The sequence below is a fragment of the Anthonomus grandis genome, chromosome 10 (assembly GCF_022605725.1).
Source record: "Anthonomus grandis grandis chromosome 10, icAntGran1.3, whole genome shotgun sequence".
NCBI lineage: Eukaryota > Metazoa > Arthropoda > Insecta > Coleoptera > Curculionidae > Anthonomus > Anthonomus grandis.
In genome coordinates, this window is record NC_065555.1 from 18,102,958 (window position 1) to 18,130,090 (window position 27,133).

The 27,133-nt window shown below is 32.7% G+C and overlaps 1 protein-coding gene across 5 annotated transcripts in view; it reads right to left on the bottom strand.

The window, feature by feature from the left end:
• The window catches only part of LOC126741574 (tubulin epsilon chain-like), a 63,090-nt gene extending 35,957 nt beyond the window's left edge, over nt 1-27,133 (bottom strand). For 2 of the 5 annotated variants that reach the window (XR_007662226.1, XM_050448055.1), the window contains exons 1-7: nt 26,772-27,133; nt 23,967-24,305; nt 23,698-23,893; nt 23,390-23,641; nt 23,200-23,340; nt 23,073-23,146; nt 22,764-23,020 (exon numbers count right to left, since the gene is read on the bottom strand). Coding sequence is in view for 4 of the 5 variants with exons in the window: in XM_050448055.1 (XP_050304012.1) it covers nt 22,764-23,020; nt 23,073-23,146; nt 23,200-23,340; nt 23,390-23,641; nt 23,698-23,893; nt 23,967-24,305; nt 26,772-26,796 (1,284 nt within the window). In the remaining variant the exon portion in view is untranslated. The remainder of the gene's footprint in view (nt 1-22,763; nt 23,021-23,072; nt 23,147-23,199; nt 23,341-23,389; nt 23,642-23,697; nt 23,894-23,966; nt 24,306-26,771) is intronic. The other 3 variants (XM_050448053.1, XM_050448054.1, XM_050448052.1) reach the window with 3 other exon arrangements.

Below are 27,133 nucleotides of genomic sequence, written 5' to 3' on the forward strand. Positions count from 1 at the left end.
AGGGTTAAATCCAATGGTGTGTGTGTGGTCTTTATGGCAAAAACTGCCATGCTCAATATTTGGATACCATAAATCATATATGACTTGCAGATCAAGATGTAGATAAGAGATTATACAAAAATTATTACAGCAAAAGTGAAAAAGGAAATTAAATATCTGTAAAAGTAAGTTAATTTAATAAAAAATCGAAAATATTCGGCACAATGTTTCGACGTCTAGTGTGTTTCCCAAGGCCTCTTCAAATAAAAAGGAAAATGGTAGCACATATTTCAATAATAGGTATACAGTGCATCCCAAAAGTTATGTCTAAATTCATTTAAAATTCAGGGGTGTGTTCGAAAAAATAACGCCAAAAAAAATTACGACCATTAACTTCATTTTTTCAAATGAAAGTACCTTTTTTTTAATTTCATCTTTGAATTTCGCGTAGAATTCTACCTATGTTTCATGCATCATGTCCTATACCTAAAGTCAACAGTTACCGAAAAAAAGACGATTCATATAACAAATAAAAAAAAAACAAAAATTAAGTTAAATGTTCAAAATGGTTGCCATTCACGGCTTGACAATATCCAAGGCGATCAATAAAGTCTCGTTGCACATTTTCGGAGTTATGGCGCGCACTTCTCTGCGAATTCTCTCTTTCAAGTCGTCTAGATTATTTGGCCTATTAAGAAATACCTTCGACTTGAGGTATCCCCACAAAAAAAGTCCATTGGTGTTAGGTCAGGCGACCTAGCAGGCCATTCGATGGGTCCTCTCCTTCCTATCCACCGATTGGGAAAGGTTTCATCCAAAAATTTACTTACAGTGGCAGCATAGTGCGGAGGAAAATTAGTTCTTCGTCAGGGTTGTCTGGGTCCAATGGATTTGGAATTAAAGCTAGTAATGCTGACACTAATTCAAATTGGAGAAAATCGAGATACACTTATCCTGTTAAAGTCTGTTCAAAGAAAAATGGAAAAAATAATATTGGTTACTAAATTATTATTTGGATTGCACATGTTTTGTAAGCGTTCACAAAACTCATTTCGCCTATCGAAATCGTCATCAAATAACTCTTGCACAGGAATAAATTTGTAGGGGTGATATTTGTGCTTTTTACCTATTCGGTGAACTACAGATTTCGCCATGTGTAAATTTGCCCCAATCTGCGACAGAGGAGTGCATGGATTTTCTTCCAAAGAAAGCAAAACGTCAAGTTGTTCATCTTCATCCCGAGCAGGACGACCAGATTTCGGCAGATCTCTAACATAACCTAATTCTCTAAATTTAGCCTCTATTCTACTCACCACCTTTTGACATATCGGAGGACGATCAGGATGGATTTCATTGAATTGAGCAACTTCTCTTTGAGTACGTGTTCTATCACCAAACCCAACCATGCACAGAATTTCTATTTTTTCTCGTTCCGTTAACTTTACCATTGTGAAAACCGCAACTTTGCTCGTACACTTCACACTTGACAATATCTGTTTAACGTACAACTGTCATACAGTTTCTATGAAAATACACGGTCACCAGCCAACAATAAAAAAACACAAATGAATGGAATTTTGCTCTGTATAAAAATTCTCAGAGATAAGGTGACTTGTAAGGTGAACTTCAATAATAATGTTTGGTCGTATTTTTTTCGATAAGTGTTGACTTTAGGTATGATGGACATGATGCATGAAACATACGTAGAATTCCACGCGAAATTCAAAAATGAAATAAAAAAAGGTGCTTTTGTTTGAAAAAATTAGGTTGATGGTCGTAATTTATTTTTGAGCAACCCCGTATATACAAACTTCACGTACAAAAATGCGCAACTTGAAATAAAAATCGAAGGGTCCGAGCGTTTTTTTTTCGAACACACCCCTGATTTTAGACATAACTTTTGGGATGCCCTGTATAAAACTAAATAGCATCAAATACCTAGAAGGTAATGAAACTTTTTTCCAAGAGTCTGAAATAAAATTATAAATGATTAAAGTCCCTGGAAGACATTAAAAATGACACTAAAAGATTAGAAAAAAAAATTTATGTCTTATTCCATAGACATAAAAAATCTGGAGGAAAGTGAAAATTCATTTATTCCCGAAGGACATAAAAAACCTCTTCGATTACCTAGACTTTACTGAAAAATTACTCCAACAGCTTTAAATAAAACTATAAGCGATTAAAAGCCCTAGAAGAAACCGAAAATTACGTCACAAGCCTGGAATAAATTTTATTAAGAAAAAAAATATTAAATTAACTTCATAGTTCAGTTCTAAAATTTGAAATCGGTATGAACCGATTTCAAATTTTAATTTTCCACAACCGTTGAAAAAAATACGGGATTGAGGGTTAGGTTGCAAAAATCTACTGCTGAAAGATAAGAAACAAATTTATGGGACATTATTAATAAAAATTGAAGCTGTTTAAATAAGTGATCAGATACTTTAAAAAAATATACAGGATGCCTTATTTATTTAAAAAAAAAATAGTTTAGAAAATTATTTAAAGTCATTTAACTACCCTACAAAAAAGACACTTTTTAATTTTATATGGCAGATATTTTTATTTGACTTATAATGAATAATGGGATGCTTCGTTTTATTTAAAAAAACAGATTTGAATTTAGAAGAATCAATTTTAATCGATTACTATAGGTCTTACATGTAGTGCCTTTATTAGAATATTGCTTTCCAGTGTGGAACCCCATCACTCACAGAATTGAACACATTAAGAAAAACTCTGGCCACCTAGGCACAAAAGTTCCATTTACAATGACTGATGGTGTTATTACATTTTCATCTCAACAGAAAGAACCATATTTTGTTTACTGCAATGCGGGTTCATGGTGTTTTTATTGAGTTTTTTTAAAGAAATACGAGTATAGGAAAAATAGTTATGCAGATCCTAGATGCTCAATAAAATTTGGCGGTAAGTACATTAATTTACCTGATAATATCGAATTGTGTATATCTATGGTTCAATTTTACAAATCGAAAATTTGATATATGATGGCTGTTGGTTACGTTTAGGTATCGTTTGATTCATTTTTAGAATATGTGGTTTTTAATTTTTAAACCCTAATAATAAGACATTTTTTATTTTAAATCTCTACTGAACAAAGTTCAGGAGGGATCTCAAGCCCATGGAAGAAGAAACCACGCGAGTGATGTCATCAGGTAAATTCATGCAGGTCTTAAAAATGTGTAATGTATAAATAAAAATATGTATTTTCGAAAAAATATCAAGTCGGGGAATTGTTTATGTATATTTTTAGCATGTCTAGAGACAACTTAAATGTGTAGTCGATTAGGACCAATATGAAAATTTTGAGAATGATTTCGAAGATGATCGAGACCCTTACATTGTTTGTTCGTCCTCGAACCTTACAGATGAGGAGCAAGAAAATCATAATACCGTACAGACAAAAATAACCTGAATCAACAAATAAAAGTCGTAAATTTAAAAAAAATCAAGCTCACTTTATATTCCAAGAAGAGGATGCCGTGTAGAAAAAAAATAATTCGTTAATTATCATTGCAATAGTTTGGATTTATGTTGAGAGGATTATTCACCCATAAATTTCTGTTTCCTGGATAACTTTTTTATTTTACAATATTTTTTATTGCGGTTTTCACTAATTTTCACTAACATATTTTTGTCAAGAAATGATGCCAGTTTTTTTAATTTCTAAAATTTTTATTTTTTATTTAAAAACCAAGAAGATAAATAAAAAAATCTTTCCATACGTCTCTAGATACATCGATTTTAGAAACATTATACAGGGTGTCCCAAAATTAGTGGACGAAACGCGAACCCTGTATTCTTTGGTCAAAAATAACCTCACTTTTTCCTACAAACATATATCGGCAAACGCCCCCCAAGGGAGTTACGCCCCTTTTAAAGGGGGCACCTGAAGATGATTTTTTCCATTTATTTTCGAAACGGGTAAATATAAAAATTTTAAATTTTGGTATTCTCCCAATTTTTATATGCTGAATTTAGTTGTCATTTCATAATTTTCATTATTTAGTCAGGTGCGTATCATTTAGGGGGTGAGCCTAAAAAAATACCTAAAAAAAAATTGTGTGCAAAGTTTTTGTTTTTTTTTCTTTAAATTTTAAAAATTTGAAGCTTTTTACGTTAAAAAGTACCTCTTGGTCAATAACGCTAGGAATTACCATTTTCGAGAAAAACGCATTTAAAAATAACGCTGCATAGTATTATTAATAAAAATTTTTATTAAAACTCAATAGCACGCTTCAAAAGTAAATTGACAAATAAAATTGCAAACAGATAAAAATACTAATTTATTTAAGGCAAATCTTCAAACAAGTTTCCGTTTTCCTGAATGCATAACCTGGATCTTTTTTGAATGTTTTGGGTCGACCTAAGAATTTCAAATTGGTTTTCTCTTATTTGGCCTGCAGCTGCGAGAATTCGCCTCTGAAGCTCTTCTGGAGTATCAATTTCGGTGGCATAAATAATATTGCACATATTACCCCAAAGTTAATAATCTAGAGGATTAAGGTCGGGCGATCGTGCAGGCCAGTTTATTGGACTACCTCGGCCTATCCATCTGCCTGTAAAATTATTGTCCAGCCAGTTTCTCACCTGTCCGCTGTAGTGAGCTGGTGCCCCATCGTGCTGAAAAATCATTTCCAGCCGAGTTTCTATGGGAACATCGTCCAGTAAATCTCTGAGATTATTTTGAAGAAAATTTAAATAATGACGACCAGTTAACCTGTGTGGCAAAATAATTGGGCCTATCAATTTATCTCCTACCAAACCCGCTCATACGTTAAAGGAAAATCTATGCTGAAAGTTAGTTCGTCGAACTACTCTCGGATTCTCGATGCTCCAAAAATGAGTATTACGGCTGTTAAAGCCCTTACTCGTAGAAAAAGTTGCTTCATCTGACCACAAAATTTTTTGAGGAAGATTTGGGTGATTTAAAATCCAATGACAAAAGTCTACTCGAGCTGAAAAATCTTCTTCTTCTAACTCCTGAACCCTTTTATAATGGAAAGTATGGTATTCTAACATCTTAGTCATTCTTCCAATCTGAAATTATTTTTAAATATTTTAAATTGCATAGGAAATAAGCCTAAACCTTAGTAAGCCACGAAACATTCCAGTTAGTCGTCAAAAGGATTTGTTTTGGGGTGTTTGATGTTTGTGATAAGACTTATCCAAGTAAATAAAGTAAATAATAATAATAATAGTAATTAGAGTATTTTGAAATGAATTTAATGCGATCCGACGATAATAATTAATAACAACACTATTTATACCAATCTCAATTTTCAGTTATAAGTACCTTAATTTAATTTTTTGGATAACAAATTAGGTACTTAATTATTTATTTATCTTACTTAATTTTACTTACAATTGAGTTTGGAATATTGGTAATCTCTTCTAAGGTCCTCAATGATATTTGAAGGTTTTCTTCAATTAAATTCAGTACTTCCCCATAACCATCATTTGCAATTGGTCTTCCTTGCCCTCGAGCACGTTCGAAGGATCCATATTCAAGTAAATTTTTATGAATTCTAACAAAAACTTTCCAATGTAGAGGTCTTCTTGCAGGAAACCTCCGCCGATACTCTCGTGCAGCGGCATGTGCGTTTCCATTGCAAAACCCATACATAAAATGAATATCTACTTTTTCACGGGTCGAAAAGTCTTCCATAGTTAAAAAGAAATTAATAATTTGAATGCAAAATGACAACTAATCAATTACAACAAATGTTAATGTCATTATGCAGTGTGTCAATTTTTTCCAAAGCCTGCTACTAAGTGTTCATAAAAATTGGTAGTGAAAATAATACTATGCAGCGTTATTTTTAAATGCGTTTTTCTCGAAAATGGTAATTCCTAGCGTTATCGACCAAGAGGTACTTTTTTACGTAAAAAGCTTCAAATTTTTAAAATTTAAAGAAAAAAAAACAATAACTTTGCACACAATTTTTTTTAGGTATTTTTTTAGGCTCACCCCCTAAATGATACGCACCTGACTAAATAATGAAAATTATGAAATGACAACTAAATTCAGCATATCAAAATTGGGAGAATACCAAAATTTAAAATTTTTATATTTACCCGTTTCGAAAATAAGTGGAAAAAACCATCTTCAGGTGCCCCCTTTAAAAGGGGCGTAGCTCCCTTGAGGGGCGTTTGCCGATATATGTTTATAGGAAAAAGTGAGGTTATTTTTGACCAAAGAATACAGGGTTCGCGTTTCGTCCACTAATTTTGGGACACCCTGTATAAAAAAAACCATTTCAAAAAAATTAATAATAAACCTTTGAGAACGGAGATACAAAATTCAGGCATTTTTCTTATAATTTCTTGAACCGCCGATAAGTTTAGTAGGGGAAGCACGGGGAATGCCGCTCAGTTAAGGAAAAAACGCAATATTTTTATAAAACTTTGGTTTTTATTAAAAATAAGAACAAATGACAGAAGTTTACCTCTTTGTGTGTCAATATGTTAACATAAAACGTAATTATAGTTTACCTAAAAACAGTAGGAAAACTTCAAAAAAAAATCAGGGTTGAGCGTCAATGCCCCTGGCTATGGGTAATACCGCTCAGCCATAGGGGTAATGACGCTCAAATCTGCTTTTTTTAAAAATAACCGTATACACATATTTTTTTATGAACAAATAAAAAAAACAACCTTAAATAACTAAAATAAAGTATTTAGTCATAGTTGAGCATCACTAAACATCATCATTGTAGTTTTAGTTACAGAAATCACAGATGTATCCATCTGGAGAATCCCATCCGGTGCACATGGCATGAGTCCAGAACCCACATATGGTACAGCGATACCACATTTCATTATTTCTTCCAAATTCTTCGCAAATATTGCATTTATTATATTCATTTCCTTCCACACTCAATTCATCATCACTGTCATCGTCACAGACATTTTCAATTTGTTCATCGTCATCTGATGAACTGTCTTGCAAAACTTTGCGTTTGCAAGATGTTCCACTTTTATTTTTATTTCTATTATTTCCTGTGACTTTACTTCTTGTTTGATCTTTTCTTCTGGTCTTATTGAGTATTTTTTTCTTGTTCGTTTCTTTCTCTTCTAATATATTTTTCATTGGAGTCGATGTTAATATGGTAGAATGTTGTTTTCTCTTCCTTTGAGCTGGCTTTGAAGTTGACGCAATAGTTGGTGGTGTTGTTGCTATCTTAGAAAAAGAAACATAAGTTTGTTTTTGTTCACCCAAAAGTGGTTAGATGGACCAGAATTGGGTGATTTATTTTTGATAGACTGGGACTTAGATGCAGCATGTACAGAAGCTTCAAGATTTTGATTTGGCGCTTCCATCAGTGGATCAGGAGCAGGAGATTCATGATCTTGGTGGTTTGACATATCAAGCGATGAACCAGTAACTGGAGATGCAGGTGCTTGATTGATTGTCATGTGATGAGTTTGCGCAGCTCCAAGATTATCGCCAGTTTCATTTTCGTTTTGAGTGGGTTGTTCTGAGTTTTGAGCCATCAGAGATGCTGGCAAGAAGTCTTGTTCAGTAAAAACATTTGGATTTAAAGGGTAGATTCCAGTGGCTCGGAATCTTGCTTCTCCTTTGCTTATGTTTGCAACTTGTGCATATGCCTTGTTAAATAAACAGGCGACGTCATATGGAGTTATTTTAGCCATTAAGTGTGTCTTCATATGCATGTTGCATTCGTATCTATAAGCAGCTTTCAGGGGACCATAAAAAGACACATCGAGAGGTTGTGTTCTGTGAGAGCTGTGTGGTGGAATGGAAAGCATGGCGATGTGATTTTTTTTGCAATAGTTAAAAGCTGGAAGGGAGATGTGGCTGCTATGGTTATCGAGTATTACGAGTACAGGAGAATCTTCTGTAGGCTTGACATATGCTGCAAAATGTTTAAGCTACTCTACAAACAATTCCTCATTTATCTAGCCATTCTTGGAGTGAGTGTAAAATGCACCAGGCGGTCCATCCTTTTCTAGTAACGGTGTCATCGTCTGCCTGGGAAAAATAAACATTGGTGGTACGAAGTTCCCAGCCGCACTCATGGCACACATGACTGATATATTTCTGCCGCGTTCGCCGCTCGTAACTGCGCCTACTCTTGTTCCCTTCGTTGCCCTTTTTCTGCAAGCACTTTTCCCGGATCTGTGACGGTTGTGATCCCTGTTTCGTCAGCATTGTATATATTATTAGGAGGAAACCTATACTTTTCCATTAGGTCACCAAGCATTTGGTAGAAGTGAGTAATCTCTTCTTTGTTAAAAGCAGAAACCCTATTTAAACTTGTTGCTTCAGCTTTACGTACAGCAACAGAAGGGTTGCGTTGCATAAAACCTTGTACCCAATCTAACCCAGCCATTTTGCTGTTCTTATCAAAATTATTTTTGATACTGTTAATCTCTGCATACTTGTAAACGGATTTACGCAAATCTGTAACGCTTAATCCATAGTATATTGATCCCAGCAGCTTAACCTGTTCAGCTATTTCACTTTCTTGTTGTTGATTAAAAACTGGTTTACGACCCAGTCGTGGACGGCCTATGTTTTGATTCTTTAGCCTATCTCTTAATGTAGTAAATAGAATTTTATATGTTCTTGCTGCTAGTCTTTTCGACATCCCCCTTTCAATCGCAGTTCTGGCATGCAGTAGGTCTTCTTCGGTCCAAGCCGCTTTGGCAGTGGTCCTTTCACGTTTTCTGGGCATATTCTGAAAAAAAAAACCTTTACTAATGGGGTGATGACGCTCACTTGAGCGCCATAACCCCAAATGACCGTTTTATATTTGATTTAAAATATAAAATGTATACAAATACAATTGCACAACAATGTTTACATTATCACAAAACAGAATGTCTTAGTACTTTAGATAATAATACATGTGATTAAAAGTGTTGAAAATCTTGACTTACCGCTAAAAATTCAGAGCTAAAAATTAGATGAAAGCTGCCGAAAAGAAACAAACGCACTTCACTCTTACGGCTACGGAAGCAAACTGCTATTATGGCGCTGGGCGGCACCGACATCACCCCCTCGCGTCTCAGCCCATGTGCTGTGTTTCTATGCAACGTATGTGTCAAGTAAATAGGGTGAGCGGCATTACCCCCTGAGCGCAATTACCCCTGCTTACCCTATCATATGCCAACAATGCACGGCCGGGCTAGCATGACTCAAATCAAGAAACGCGCGACGCTTTTTCGGCCCGATTTGCGCAAACGACGGTATCGGCTACTGGTCAATAGTAAAATTCAATACTATGTAAAATTGAAATTTAGAATTTTTATATTGAGAGTTGCTGATCGGAAGTTCAGTTAGAAGTATTTTATTGTGAAGGTGTTGCAATTTTGTGCGTGTTTTTCTTTGTACTATTGAGTTTTTTTCGTTTATTTTTAAAAAATGGAAAAAAAAAGAGACGGAAAGTCAAAAATTTATTATGCTAAACGAAAAAGTAGGAAGCCAAAAAGGATCAGTTTAGGCCTAGAATGGCTGCAAATATGTAAGTAACATTGCTTTTACTATTTATTTATAAATGAAAATAATTATTTTAGGTTACCAAAATGCAATGATATTTTAGAAAATAATAATAACGAATCATGTGAAAATTTCGCCAATTTGGTTCACGAAAAGCCAAGGTTTGTATAAATAAACTTGGATGCAATAACATATCATTTTTTTAATTTAAGGAATATAAAATTTACTTATTATTTTAGTATATCCTCAGGACAAAATGTCAACCTGCCAAAAACATATGAAACTCAGCTATCTGACGATGAAATTAGAATTGAGAATGAGGCAAGGTTAGTAGTACAAGATTAACTTTGACAAAAGTAACTTAAAAGGAAAACGTAAAATACATTTAATTTGCTTATGAAACAAGAACATTAGATCCTATGACACGGTTTGTGATTTTGATAAAGAAATGTTTGAATAAAGAAAATAACAACTTTATTGATAAGTTACAAAATATTACAAAAGATCTGAGAAACATTCCGTCTCATATGTTTGGGGAACATCGTGAATGTGCATCTCTTGGTTATTTTAAATGTGAAAAAAAAAAGTGACGAAGCAAATTTAATTCCAGAGATGAAAGGCTGTGGAATATTACAAGATTTAGAAGTGTGCTTCAATCGACTTATTCATCACGCTGCAAGTTTATTACGAAATATGGATATAATACCATATGGATATAATAAATATGGATATTATACCAACATTGCTGAACATTATAATTCCGTAGTATGTAAGTTTGTTGGAGGTAAACGGATAAATTTTTCGAAAAAAGGTTCCTACCAAATAAGATGTGAAGCTGCTGCATTACAATTTAATGTTGGGAACGGAGAATATTATGAACAGCTTCACAAATTGTTTTCTCAAAAAAATACATCTGGTATTTTAAAAAAATGTATTGAAAGGTTAAGAATGAAAAGGCTGTATTATAAAAATAAGAGACGAAATATTTTTTAAAAAATAAATAAACCTTGACAGTTGCTTTATTTAGAGTTCCGTTTCATACCAAATATGGCACTGAAAAGGAGCCTTTTGCAATAAATCAATTTGAGGAAGAATTTGGAATGAAAGTCGAAAAGTGCGGCCTTTTTATCGACAAGGAATATTGTGCATTAGCAGCTAGCCCTGATGGGTTAGTAGGTTTAAGAGGACTAGTTGAAATTAAATGTCCCTCTACTGCTTCTAATATAAGCCCAACAGAAGCTATTGGTAAAAAAAAATTAAATTTGCAAGCGTGGATGAATACGGTAACATGAAAGTCAAAAGAAATCATGACTATTATTACTAAATTCAAAGGCCAGCTTCACATAACGAAAAGAGACTTTTGCTATTTTGTAATTTGGACACCCAAAGGGATGTTGGTAGAATAAGTAAGTGATATTTACTTAATAATTTTTTAATTGGAAAATTAAATAATTGTTTAATTTTTTTAGATTTGGCGAGAAGATTCATTTTGGAAAGAAAAAATGATAGAAAAATTAAAGATTTTTTATTTTAAATGTCTATTGCCTGAAATTATAGATCCTAGGCATAATAGAGGCATGGAAATTCAAAATCCATCTAGAACTTTAATCCCATTTTAAACTATAAATGACAATGTTTATATTACATTTGTTTGGTTTTTCAATTTCTACTTCGTTATATTATAATATTTATTTTTGTATATTTACTTACATAACTGTTTCAATATTGTCTTATATTTTATACAGGTTGTTCTAAAACATGTACCTACGTCATTATAAGTAAGCAAGTCCATAAAAACAAAGCAAAAATAAGTAATCTAACGCAACGAATTCAAAATTATTATTATCTACATAGTGGAGAATATGAGTGATTTTGCATACCCTCTTTCTAGAAAACATGTGTCTCTGAGACATATTATTTTGTTAATTATTTTCTCTTTACATAGCATATGTATTTGAAGTTGTTATAGCATGTTGTATTTGAAAGTGAGCCACACTTTTTTTTTAAATAATTGAACTCTGGGGTTTATTTCTTGCGTTTTTGCTTTTTTAATAAAAGAAAAAAACTGTATCGTCGCTCTATTTTTGTCCGATACTGTATGTATATATAATATACCTTCGGTTGCCCTTTTTATTAGATTTTTATTATTGCGTTACTACGTTTGGCACACACATTGTTAATCTTTAATAATTCTAATTTTAGATACATGTTGTGTGTGTGTTTTTTCTCACATAACTGATTTTTGTTATATTTAATTTATTTTGTGTTTCTTTATTTTGTAATTTTAATTTAGAATTTTATCTTGATTACTAAAAACCGTTTTAGTTACATCTATTTGAAAGTGATACAAAATTATAAAAAATTTTATATTTCATTCCTTCACTCCCTAAATTTGTGGTTCTATTACCCTCCTATATAAAAGCATTTTTTATAAATAAATTAAATCCGTTAATTTGAATAGTGAATAAACTATATTACCAGAAGAACATGAGGATACTTTGATTGAACTGATACAAACAAGTTATTTTCTTTACTGAATTATACGTCGTGAAATACCGAAATACCCGTGCGACTTGTATGTAGGTAAACGCAAAAAAGTCCAACCACTTGCAAACTAAAAAATGCACGAATCGGTTCCTCCCGACTCTCTCGGGTGCCCGTCTGCTGTGAGACGAACAGCGTTCTGCTTCGCTATAGCGATGCGTTGTTGCTAAATGCTCACCTTTCCGATAAAGCGCGTTAAATCCATTTCGAGCAAAGTCACGTGCTGATGATTGCTCTTAAGATAAAATTAGTCAGGGAGAGCGAAAACACGTTTTTGTGAATTTCTGGAAAACTGCTTCAGTAACGGAAAACGAAGTAAAAAAAAACGTATTCAAGCAATTTCTAATTTGAAATTTTACAAGGACATACTACTCAGGAAATTTTTCAGTATGTAGAGGCTTTTTTGTTCGTGGTAAGTACGAAAAATATTTTAAGGTTTAAAGATCTAAAGTGCAGGAAGAAGCAGTATAACACAAAAGGCACATAAAACAAATTCCTAAGCATAGGTCATATTATAGACGTGAAGAAACTGAGAGGGAATATCTGCCTATCCATGCGACTATCGAAACAATATATAACGTATATAAATACGAGATTATTAATCCAGTAAGCTTATCAACTTGCGTTTATCATACTAGGTGCTCAAACGACTTCCGGCAAGGCAGATAAAAAAATAAAACATGAGTGTCTTTTAAAAGGAACTAGCTAGAGCAAAATTAAAGTGGCAGGGGCAAAACCGGAATATTAAACTTTGCCAAATACTGAAACATAATTTAAATAAGTCATCAACTTCACAAAATATCAGCATGAAATTTCTTATATGAGGCCATAGTGTCTTGCCTAATGATTCAGATTTTGGTTATTGAAAATGCCTTAAAATGTCAACAAAGACTATACACGCCACAAGATTACGACAATTTCATAAAGAATTCAAGAAAAAAGAGCCCCTTCATAATACATACAATGATCATTTAATTTACAGTCAGTAAATCATAATAATTCACCCATATTTGATGCAATTATTCCTAATGCATTCTTTTTAGATTCAGAGGAAGTATGGAGAGCTCTGTCCGACTTGGACGAGAGTAAGGGTGGCGGGCCTGATGGTATACCATCTTTTTTTGTAAAAAAATGTGCACAGTCGCTATATAAACCATTGTCTATTATTTATAACTTATCTCTTAAGCAATGTGTGTTCCCTTCCTAGTGGAAGATTGCTAATGTGGTGCCAATTTATAAAAGTGGTGACAAATCTAGTGTAAAAAATTATAGACCAATAAGTAAACTTGATATCTTCGGTAAAATTTTTGAATCATTAATTCATAATAAATTGATACATTTTCTAAAACCTATAATTATCGATAAGCAGCACGGTTTTTTTCCCAAACGATCAATTTATTCCAACTTAGATATAGTACTCGGAATATATACTCTGTTCAATGGATTGTCAGACGCAGGTAGACTCTGTGTACACCGACTTCAGCAAAGCATTTGACAAAATTGATCATAACACTTTATTACAGAAACTTGCTGGAGTGGGAGTTCATGGAGATCTCCTGCGATGGTTGGCGTCGTACATTTTTAATCCATGGCCACCAGTCCTCCACGTATCCAGTTACCTCAGGCGTACCTCAAGGTTCCCACTTGGGGCCGTTACTATTTATAATCTATTTAAATGATGTTATAAAATGTTTTACCTTCTCCAAAATATGACTTTATGCAGACGATATTAAGATTTTTGCTTCCATTAATAATCTCGGTGATTGTTTCCTCTTACAAAATGATTTGGACAGATTTTATGAGTATTGTCAGAGAAATAAACTTTACCTTAATTATGATAAATGCGCATTCATGTTTTACACGTAATACTAACCTATTTCAATTCGACTATAATTTTAATGGAATTCTATTTGAGGACTGATAAAGTGAGGGATCTGGGTGTCATATATGATCAAAAGCTAACTTTCGCAGAACATATTAATTACTTTAGCATCAAGTGTAATCGAATGCTGGGATTAATTGTAAGAAATAGTAGGCTATTAACCTCTAATAGCTCTATATTTTGCTAAAAGCATTATATTTTGCCTATATTTATAGTCGTTTGGGTTTTGCCTCCGTCGTCTGGACTCCGCAATATGCGGTGCATGCTAACAGATTGGAAACAATACAAAATAAATTTTTACGATTTTTGGACTATAAAAATACTGGTACATTTAACCTACATGCTAATTTAATAGAACTTAGAGTTAAATATCAATTATATTCACTTGAAACACGGCGCTCTCACACAGACATGTTCTTTCTCTATAAAATAATTAACTATCAGATTGACTCGAGTTATCTAATATCCCAAATACCTTTCCATATACCTCAGCGAAATTTTCGAAATTCTTATTTGTTTCCAGTCTGTTTGTATAGAACCAATGTAGCAAGGAATTCGCCGTTAAGTCGTATGCTTTCCTTATATAATTCCAAATTTTTTTCTGTAGATTTATTATGCCGCTCTCTTTCTATGTTTAAAAAGAGAATCAGAGATCCTTGTTCTAATTAACAAAAACACAAAATTAGAAACTTAGCACTTTACTGAATTTCTGCTCTTGTATTATTTTTTAATTTTGTATTAGTTAAGTACACCTGAAACACTTTGTAATTTGTGGATGTTCCTTTGGGTTTCGGCCTGTTAACCTGTTCCTATTTGTTTTTGATAAATAAATAAAAATAAAATAAAATTAAGAACGATTTTATGTCTTCTGAAGTTAGAAAAACGAATATAGAAATATAGTAAATGGAAAAAAGATATTATTAGGAAAAAAATTAACTTGCTTGATGTCAGGGGAATAAAACAGAATAAAAGCTTCACTTACAATATTCCGTTGCTGTATATTTGTTAAATTAATTCGGCAAAATATTACTAATATAAATTAGCAAATTTTGTTTGTAAAGACAGGTTTCTGCCAATGCTCTTATAATATCATTAATATACATAAGGAACAGAATTGGGCCCACCACAGTAGCTTGGGGAACACCATGAACACCATGATTAATCTCTTCAGCAACAGATAATTTACTTTTAAATTTGACCACTTGCTTGCTGTTATGCAAATACGATTTAAACCAACTTAGAACTGTACCTCCTATCCCCATTTTTTCCTTTTTAAGATTATATGCATTACATATTGCAATTTACTGTCTCAAAGGCTCTTCTAAAATCCAAGAAGATTGCCAAAACAAAATTACCCTTATCTATTTCTCTATTAAAATTATCACAAATGTTAACTATCACAGTTTCGCAAGAATCATGAGGTCTAAACCCTGACTGATTTCTTGTTAAAATCTTATTTTTATCGCAGTAAATTTGAAGTTAGGGTTTTTACAGTTAATTCTAGAAGTTTTCCGTAAACTGCTACAGTATTAATAGGACTAAACTCACTCGCCAGCCTTGTGCTTGAGATCTTAGGAACCGGTAAGACAGTTGAGACCTTCCAATTTTCTGGGAATTATAATATTGATGCGATGTATTAATTATGTCTAATACATGGTTACCCACAACATCAAATATATCTACAAGCACTTTTTTTGTGATACCACTTTCTCCTCCTTTACCATTTTTCTTATTTTTTAACAGAGATTATATTGTATCATTCATAGTATTTTCAAATTTATCCCATATATTATGAACTGTATCATTTAACCCTGAAGATTTGGGTAAAATATCTATAATTTGGTCTATACTATTAATAAAATATTTATTAAATTTATCGACTATATCAAACTCATCAGTAAGTCTGCCCCTCAAATACAACCTCATTTGGTAAAATGGAATTTTTACCCAGCAGAAGTGATTTAAGATTTTTCCAAAGCTCTGCTGAATTATTTCTATTGTTCCCAATCGATAACTTCCCGAAAATATTTAACTTTTTCTATTCTTATTTTATTAACTATTTGGTTTCTAACCCTTTTATAGCTATCCCATAGATCTGGAGTGCCCTCATGAATTGCCTTTACATATAACTTGTCCTAACCCTATCTTCTATTAACTGTAAAATATCATTTTTTATTTTTATATTTTAGGCTACCAGATATTTTTAACTTTGGACACATTATATTTAAACTATTTTCTAAATGTAAAATAAAACAATTTGCTAATTTGCCCTTTATCTCAATGCATTTTATAGCATTGAGATAAAGGGAAAAAAATTATAATTAATAATATAATTAATATAATTATAAAAGCATTTTATCAATTTTTCAGAATTACTATTTTTTCGTTTTAAAAAAGGAACCGTCCTATGTTTCATGTACGTCGAAAAATTAAATCAAAAAAATTCTGAAATATACTATTTAAATGATGTTATTTAAAAATCATGTTTTTCTTAAAAGAGTTTTTTGCGAAGGAATCAGACGTTTTGTTCCATTTTAATAGTCTCATTTTAATAAAAATAGTAGTGAACCATCCATAAAATATCTAATTATTTTTAAACAATTCTTTTACATAGAGTCCATAAAATGAGAGAATATGCCGGTGACGTCAGACTTCGCGCATCTAAGCTGGCTATCGTTAAGCGTAGAAGCGTAGAATTCTAGCAGATAGTTTATGACTAAACAATCAGTGCCGGGGGTGTATTGTGTTAAAATATTATTAAATAAATAGGGTTTAAAATACTGTTAAATAAATTTAAACTTTTCTTTGCTTTATTTATGCGTATGTGGATATAAGTGTTAGCTTTACATACATATATTACTTTAGATACTCAAAATAACGTTTACGATACGTGTTAAAGAAATACATATGTTTTTTTTTATACTCATTATGATACGAACATTATTTGATATTCATTAATGTAATCATCATTTAAGATTATGTCCTTTGAAATACTTTTGTTTAAAAATCAGTTGAAATCTTAAAATATAAAAAAAAAATATTTAAAACAAAAATTAATTTTTAAAATATGTTTTAAAACATCTATTTCTTTTCTTTCTTCAGCTATTAAAGATATTAAAAATAAAACTCCACATAAGGGTATATAAATTTTACTGCTCATAAAAACACTACATAATATTATTACGGTATATAATACATATTCATATTATTAAATTAGTCACTATCTGACAAAATGTCCACATTGCTGATAATTGATTCGTCGGAACTCGTTTCCAAATCTTCATCTGATGAGCCAGTGTTTACCGTAAATTTTAGGGAATCTAAAGTTTCATCAAAAAGATTATGATCTTTTATATATTTGTCTTCAATTTTGTCGACATGGTCACAAATGCTTCTCCAATCATCGACAGATACTTCTGCAAATTTTTGCCTCGTCAAAGCTTCTACATCTGCTAACTTAAAAGTTGTGTTCCTGCTTGCTACCCAGTTTTTAACAGTGGCCCAGATTTTTTCAATGGGGTTCAATTCTGGGTGGTATGGAGGCAAACGCAAAGTTGAGTGTCCGTGACTTTCCAGTAGTTCGTCAAGTTTGCACTTTATCGGATAAAATCTTTTATTTTGAAGAACTATTTCATAAAGTTCCGTTTTTGTCATTTTCTCGTCATGTTCTAAATTATGCTCCTTAAGCCAATCAATTATGAGTTGTTTCTTACTTCCTGAGGTAACATTCTTTTTTACTTGTACATTATGGTATGATGCATTGTCCAAAACTAAGACCGAATTTGGTGGCAAATTCGGAAGTAATTGGGTTTCCACCCATTTCATGAAATTTTCATGATTCATGTCGTCATGGTAATCGCCACTTTTAGAACCTGAAATGTTATAAGTGAGAAATTAATAATCACAGAATATATATTTTTTATATCTTACCTGAGCGGAATATAAGTAGACCGTCTTTAACAAAACCATTTTTTCCTCCAGCATGAACGATGATTAATCGCTGTCCTTTTGAAATGGGTTTTCGTATACCGCTTAGGCTTTCGTCAAACCAACCTTTGTCAGAAGTATGACTAATAAAGTTAATGTAAATTCTTTGTTTCTTTGGAGTTGCACTTTTGGTTTATTAATTTGCACTGTAAGATACCTTTTAAAAAAACTACTACATTTTCTTACCTTTAATACGTTACTAGTAACAAACACAAACAAAATAATAGTCTTTAAATTAAAACACACCAAAATTGGAAGAAAAAAGTAGGTAAACACAAATTAAACTAAATTTACACGCACACTCTACACTCTCAACGCGTTCCCAAGTGCGACGACACTGACTTATTGCGAAACACCATCGAACTTCCAAGGGTGCTGTGATGAATAAAGCGGAGAGGTATAACTATTATAACGACTTTATCTTTTTCCTTGTGAAAGAGAGAGATGCATGTATTCACGGTCAAGTAAACCTAATCAGGGAAATATGGGGCCTCCCCTTTATTGATTTTTTGGTTTAAAGTGGGTTTGTGCGCATTTTACGTCACCGGCATATTCTCTCATTTTATGGACTCTACTGATCGTGTTATTGTGAGCTACGTATTACCCAAAATAATGGCAACACCGCTTGCAGGCGGCGGAATTTTTGGTTTTTATTTTTTGAACCGGTAGTCAGCAGACCTTACTTTGCTGTGTTACTGCACGTTGCATTAATAATTTTTGAGCGTTATTTTCGTGTTTTTTTTCACTATGGCTGTTTATACCCCTTCCGAAAGAGTTCAACTAATTAAATGGTTTTATGGAGGCAATTCGGCAGTACAATGTAGAGATTTGTTTTCAGTGACATTTGAGAATAGACCGATTCCTTGTGCAAAAACGGTTTTAAATGTGGTTACAAATTTTGAGACATCTTTTTGTCTTCAAGATTGTAAAAAATGCCACACAAAACGCCAAGAAACCACCTGTTGAAGTGGTCCAGGATATAGAACGGCGGGAAGAAATGGTTTGCAGTACCCTAGAACTTGATTCGACACGGTCCACTAGAAGTGTTGGAGAGGAACTGGGAATGAACAATAAAACTGTTGCTCGTATCTGGAAAAAATATGGGTACAAATGTTTCAAGTATTCAAAAACTAAGAAAATATTTCCTGAAAACCAGTGGCAAAGAATGGAATTTTGTGAAACCATGATGGCAAATGAAAACGAATATTTTTTAAAAAATATTTTGTTTTCTGATGAATCTTCTTTTCCATTACATGGCAAATACAATCCATCCATTGTTCGTTATTGGTCTCAGGAAAACGAGCACAGAAGTTTTCAGTTTCGTACCCAGTATCCTCAGAAATTGAATGTTTGGGCAGGTATTTTGAGCGAAAATGTTATAGGGCCATTTTTAATTGATGGCATTTTAAGCGCCCAAAAGTACCTTGAGTTGCTGCAAAACCAAGTTCTTCCTGCCATTCAAATCCTACCTGACGTAGACCTGGGATCAGTTTATTTTCAGCAAGATGGCTGTCCTGCTCATAACGCAGCTAGGGTAAAAGAATTTTTAACAAATACTTTTCCTAACCGCCTTATTAGTGGGACTGGCGATATTAAATGGCCCCCACAGATAACTTTTATCTGTGGGGTTACCTTAAGCAGACCATTTACAAGCATGAATTTAATAGGCCAACAAATTTAGAGGAGTTTAGAGCGAAATAAAATTGTCGAAGGTGCCAATACCATTTTACCTGAAACTCTTTTGGAGGTGCGAAATAGCTTTTACGATAGGTTAAGTTTTTGTTTAGCGAAAGAAGGCGGTTTATTTGAGCCTTTTATTTAAAAAATGATATGTTGTTAAGTTTGTTTATTAGAGTTTTATTTTTGATTTTTTATTATATTTTTATCAGAGTTGATATTTTATTTTTTATTAGAATAACGCTTTAATTTTCATTATGCAAAACACAGCATATTAAACATTTTAAGATTACAATTCTATGCGGGTTTTATACATTGTCATGTCTGTAAAACCCGCATTAGAATAAATATTTTAAAAATGCCTGGATTTTCGAGTAATATTTTGGGACATTTTGTCGCCAAACGACGCAGCTCCCACGAAAGTCAGATGTTTACTAATCCCGTCCTCGGGCCGGCCGGGGCGCATATTTATATCTATCACACGGTATTGCAAAGCGAGCGATGCCCGAACGCAGTTCTTATCTATCACATGTTTTGCAAACGCGCCTCTTTAACTAGCACATGCGATCGCCAAAAATGTTGTCTTTCCGATTAAATGCATTAATCGGCGGTCATTAAAAAATATAATATTTCGAATGCCTGCAATGTTCTTTCGGAACAACAGAAACACATTATCTATAAAATAGCGACTGGAAACCAACTCCCTTCTAATTTGCCTAAACCCCTTCTACTAAAAAAGTATGTAACTGATGTAGAACAGAGTGTACATAATTCACCCATAAAAGAAAGCCGGAATGTAGAGCCCAGTAACGATTTTGTTGTTAATATTGGGCACCCAGGGGAATAAGATATTGAAAAAACTGAGGTCATAGGCGTTTCAGCCGAATGGAAAACATTTGTACACGAATTGGATCTTCACGTTCAACAAAATCTTTTAGATGATCCTGAGAACTTTGTAGGTGTGGTGAAGGCATTCATGCAAAACTACAAAAAAAATATTAACAGTTCGTCGTCTCTTCTGAGTAGGTTGCACACAGCCTTTAAACCCTGCTGTTCATCTTTAAATAGGAAAGTAGTACACACAACTAGAAAAGGTACCAAAATTTCTGTCCAACCCGCAAGTGTAGCAAGGAGAAAGACCAAATTTACAGGAAGAAGACAATTTCAGTCTGGAAGAAAACGGAACAAATCAACCAATAACGAAAATCTAGCTCCTCATAGCCTTAAAAGTTGTGTCACGCAAAATCGAGCTCTAGGAGCTAGAAAAATAGCTAAATAATGTCAGGTTCTTATATTTGTATAATATACGAGTAGTATGTAGGTTATTAAAAAAAATGCGAAAAATTTAAGAGGTAATTTTTTGTTCAAAATAAAGGGTAGTTTGTTGTATAAATGTTGTGTCAAAAGTCAACGTAATTAAAAGTATTTATTAATCCGATATCTCCCTAATGTTTATACAACAAATTACCCTTTATTTGAACAAGGAATAACCCCCTTAAGTTTTTTGTACTTAGTTTGAGACAACCTGTATAAGTTTTACCGTTATTTTGCTGTTTTTATTCAGATGTTTCTAAATGTTCAAAAAGTTTTGTTGTTTTTTATTATTTCATTTGATAGTTTCATGTACTATTCATGTCAAATAAAACTTGAGAGATTATTGTCGTTATTATTTTAATCTATATAGTACTATATCTGTACTTTTATACTGTGGTACTATACAGGGTGTAAATAAATAATTACGAAAAAAATCAGGGTGTGACTCTTGGGTTAATTTTAAGAAAAAAACTTTATATGAGCGTATGTCCTAGAAGTCCTAACTTTTGAGATATAGGGTGGATGCACAGAAAATGCATACCAAATTATACTACAATATCTACAGGGGTTTCACAAATATTATAAAAAAACATATGTTGTTCCTAAATATTTACCACCCTGTATCTCAAAAGTTAGGACTTTTAGGACATACATATGCGTTCATCTAAAATTGTTTTCTTTAAATTTACCCAAGAATCACCCCCTGATTTTTTTCGCACTTATTTATTTACACCCTGTATAATAGGATACAAAAATCGAGTTTGGAATAACAAATTTCCAATAATATGTCATCATTCATAATATTCATAAAAAAGGTGCCTCTTTTAATCTGGAGGTGAGAACACCTGGCTGCTGGCAAGGCTGCTGTCTACCTATATTAGAATCTTTCATGCAAGATTACTCGTTCTAAGTGCAAAATTCAAAAATATGATATTAATAAATCTTAAAGCATTTTTCTATATCTAGGGCATAACATCGCAATTTTTTTGTTTTTGATTTTAACTTAAAAACCAGGCCCAAAAATAAAAGTAAAACGTGCTGTTATGCCCTTCATAAATTGGCAGTACTGGCAGTAAGACCACAACAGTTTTTATTTTCCTTGTTTACTATTTTCCTCGAAGAAATCCTGAATAAACACATTTTTTTAAAACTGTTGTCCTATACTGACCCCTGTCCGCAAGAACACAAAGCTAACGATAGATTGAATTATCAATCATTAATAAATATTGTGCACATACGATGCCATCGAGAGAGATACATATACCTGTGATTGGACTGAACGTCGAGTTGAAAAGTCACGTAGTGGAGAGCGCTTGTCTTGTTTTCACTAGGAAATTAAAATATAGTTTACTTAGCGATTACAGGTGATAGTTATGAAGGCGCGTTTGGCATAACATGTGATAGATAAGAAACTAAGTTCGGCCCTCAGGATGAGCGATAGCGTGTGATAGATATAAATATGCGGCCGGGGCGGTGCCGCGCAAAATTTCGCCTCTATGCGGTTTCCTATAAGTAACGAATGAAAACACGATCTGTATATACTTTCTTTTGATTAAAAGTAATTTACATTATACACATACTCTCCACTTTTAAAAACCTATCATCACCAAAATAATTATTTATTTTTTATGTGCAATAAACTAATTTCTTTTAAAATCTAGGTTTTAAATTTTAGCGAGTCTTTGTTCGTTAACACTATCCAGTTGTCCTTACAAATAAAAGATATCTTAAAATACAGAGTACCATTTAAAAAAATGTAGCACTCACCGTAATAAACTGGTTTACTCACCAAGTGCAAGACGTCCCAAATTTATTTAGACATTAACTATCTTATTGTCCAAATAGATCTGAGGCACCATGTATACATGTTTAAATTTCTTTTATGCTCACCTTTTTTCTAAATAAACTATCAAAATGCCCCTTTAAATGTACAAACAACCCGCTCAGTGCCGTAGTATTAAACAGTGAAAATAAGGCGGCTTTTTGCCCATTTGGCGCCACATTGCACAAAGCCAGTTTCATCGATTTTTTGGACCACGGCGTAAATTTCGCTTTGGCTTGTATCTTTTCGATGTGCGATTGCAGATCTGTTATAATGTAGTCACCACGACCTATCAGCGTCGAGGATAACAAGACCGATTTAGGCCCTAAAACGGTACATTTAAATTAATTTGTATTGTAAAGTTCTTTTTTTTTTACCTAAAGGATCTACCTGTATCAGCTGATTACTTCGGTGGCATGCGGCTAAAAACATTTCTTCCTTTTGGCGGGAACTAAAAACTTTTTTTACACAAATATTTTATAAACTAATTAACACACTTGTTACCTTGTAGACTTTGCAGTAATTCCACCACTGGTTGTAATATGATTAAAACCGCTAGAAATAAACTTCATTTCTGGAAACGGAACCATGTTGGTGTTTATTTCGTTCATATCAAAATTCAATCTGCCTGGAAATCTGGACCCACTAAAATGCTTTAATTAAACAATTTGTTAATACGAGTTTCGGTGCATACCTTGTAAGGTGTAAAAGCATATCTACAACTATACGGTTCATATCGTCAGTAGCGCTAAACATTGTTAAATGTGGGCCTCCTTTACCCATAAAGGTTTTCCTGTATTTTGTGTTCACAATGTTTAAAAGACAACGATTTTCTACTGGAAAAACGCAAGTGGCATGTTCAAGCAACTTTTGGGTGGCCAGCAAATTATTGTATGGGCTAGTTATCACATCTTCTGTCCCAGTTGAGTATACTGGTGTGGAAAATCTTTATATTAAGAAAAATTTATTACATACAGGGTTATGAGCAGATTTTACACTAACCTCTCAATTTTTGGATAAAAATCAGCTAACATATTTAAAACAAATGTTCCTAAGCCAGACCCAGTGCCTCCACCAGTAGAAAACATGGTTAGAAATCCATGTAAACTATCGCATCTCTCCACAGAATGTCTTAAACAATTTAAGATTACTTCTTGGTATTGAGGGCCATGTTCACAAAATCCTAAGGATTTGAACACTGGCTAACTACTACATATATAGCTTGTACATAAGGATCTATTTGAAGTTATTCACACGTAAGTTCTACTTACCTTCTGCCCAATTATTTCCAGAACCAGGATAATTGGTAACCAAACACTTATCATCAAACAGGCCCTTAAGTTTGCCAGTTTTAAACCTAGCGACAACACTGTCCTCCATATCTATACATATAGCCCGAGCCTTCACTTTATTGTCGATTAAATCTTGTAGGCAATTAAATTGTATATCTTGCTTTGCCTTAGATACATTGAAAAATGAGGAAAACCTGTAATCTGACTGATTTTTGATAGTTGGCGTTTCCTGTATTGTAGTTGGGGTAATTGGCACATTGTATTCTTGTAAAATTTGGGGCCACATAGCACTTCCTATTTGATTGCCACATTGTCCCACTGAAATTGAATGGGAAAATTTATTGTAGGCTTAAGGACTTAATTGAAGAATATTGGTTAATTCTTTCACTTTTTGTAATTTGTCTTTAAATTAGGCTCTTTAGTAAAATATGATTAGTATATAAGGTTGTATAAGCATTTTTCTTTTAAGGATATGCTGCATAGATCCGTGGGACCAGAAGGGAGAGTGCCTTCACCATTCTTATCATAATTCACAATAAAAGTGTTATTTGGATTATGAATTATTTATTTACAGAGCTTGATTAATCAAGTAATAACAAGAAGCGAGGAGAGCAGACTTACCTCAAACATTAAAAAGTAAAACTAGTTCATCAACACAAAAATCTATGGATAAATGGAGAACTAGTAGAGAAAATTAGTAAATTTAAATACTTAGGAGCAACAGTCAAAGGTAATGATAAAACTGAGGAAGTTAAATCAAGAGATAGACAAACCAGAACCATATTTAATAGAATGAAAAATAGAAATGTGTTATGCAGTAAAGATCTTAATTTAGAACAAGTTAGAATACTGAGATGCTACATTTTCTCAATATTGCTATATGGGATGGAATCCTGGACATTAAAGAAAAATATAAGTGATCAACTTGAAGCATTTGAGATGTGGCCATAACGAAGGATCTTAAGAATAAGTTGGGTGGACATGGTAATAAATGAGGAGGTACTGGGCAGAATGAGAAGAGGAAAGGAGAAAAGATGAATACAATTAATATAAGGGAGCTGCAATGGCCATGTGATGAGGGAGAGTTATAGATATATTGTTGCAGAATATTATATGCAGGGAAGAAACATGAAGAAAAAGAAGCAGAGGAAGAGACTTATTTCCTGGTTAAATAACCTGAGAAAATCATACACATGTAATTTCTCTTTTTTTTAACACATTGACTGCCATAATGGTACCAAAAAAATAATCTCATAGGCCACCTGTTTTTTTTTTAATAACTTGTTTAAAATGTATGTTTTAAATATATTTTAGTTATTTTTTTTATTCAAAACAATCTTTTTTTTGTTTTTCTTTGCATATTTTGATGAGAAGCCGCATGTGCTGCTCGCGGCCATAAAGTACATATAACTCTGTAAAAGCCGCATGAAGCCACTCTGGCTGTTCAGTTTTATGTCATATTTTAAAAAAATTATTGTCTTCCTTGTTTCAGTCAGTGTACTAAATAAGTATAATTATACTTGTAAATTATTATTTTGCTAAATTTTTTCAGTTTGTTCATATTTTTAAAAAATTCTCGTTTGATAAAACTGTATTCTTTATGTTGTGCGTTTTTTTCACATAAGTTTTCTTTTCAATTTATAATAATTAGAAATATATACTTGTACTAGCAAAAAAAGGTAATGCGATTTAATTTCATATTACTTTACAGCCATGTGAAGCCTACTATACTCTCGACGACACAAGCCAAAACCTTATTTTTGCACATACAGCCGTTCTATAACTCTTCCATAACAAAAGCACACTGCCAATAAGCAGATGTAGCTTCACGCGGGTTTTTACTCTCGATCGACCTGAGTTGCCTACGTGAATTCACACAGCCATTAGATGAAATTAATTGTGAAGCCACATTTGCTTCTCATGGCAGCCAACGTGTTAAAAAAATACTTTAAAGAATATGATTTGCAAGCTCATTTTAAAGATAATACCAATTACTATTTATTAAGGGCTTTTGATTTATCACTTTCTTGGTTTGAATCCTTTTTGTCTGGTTGGCATCAGAAAGTTTGCATTGGAAATGTTTTCCAACTTGTACCTCCTCAGGGCTCAGTTCTGGGCCAACTCTTATTCAATATAACATTTTCTTATATAGCATTTAATATCTCTTACTGTCTTGTGTCAATACTACAAACATCATTGATAAAAAAATCATTTATATATGAAGGGATCAAAATGTAGAATCATTTAGCTTGAGACATTAAATCTTGCACTACCCTGAAGTTCTTAACGAGGAAGTTTACTTTTTGGAGAAGCTAATTATTGTCTGAATCTTATGATAACTTGTAAATGGTATGTATGTTTGTCCCTACAATCTGCATGTGATTTGTTTTTTTATTACACATTTTTACTCTATGGAATAACTTTTACTACATATATTAATTATATGTTTCATTTTTTCCACTTTTAATTAGGTATGTATGTATTTTATCCTTCAGTTTAGTATATATACGTACATTGTGTATTTTTATATCATGTCTATATCTATTTTTATATATAATGTGTATCTCTATATAGCTTTGTTCATGACAGTCCTAATTATAACAATAAAGCATATTTGGATTGGTCGAGTCAGTATGATATGATACAAAACAGACAAAAGAATTATGTTTTTCTACTGCAGATAAACAGAGATCTGTGCTATGCAAATAACACTTAAATTTATAATTAGACTGTCTGCAACATATAGTCTAATTATAAATTTAATAATCTAATCTATGAAATTACCTTGTATGACTATAAACTCACTCATTTTTTAATTAATTTGGCACAATAATATCACATTAAATTTTGTTCTATTCCGATTTCTTTTATATTTTATTAATATACGCGATCTCAGTAAATAAGCTCATTGTACTCAGTTTTATTCTGTTTTTTTTTTTTTAATATTTTTTATTTTATCAAAATTCAAATTAGTAAATTTGACAAGTAATGACAGCAGCCGTTAGTAGTCTCTGGTGCACGACCAGACGGGCTTTTAAATGATTATTTAAGTTCCGTACCAAGCCTCAACTCCCTGTCGATCAATTTCCACTTTTTCACTCAATGTAGATCAAATTATTGGGTCCGGTAAAGTTAAAGGGACGTCT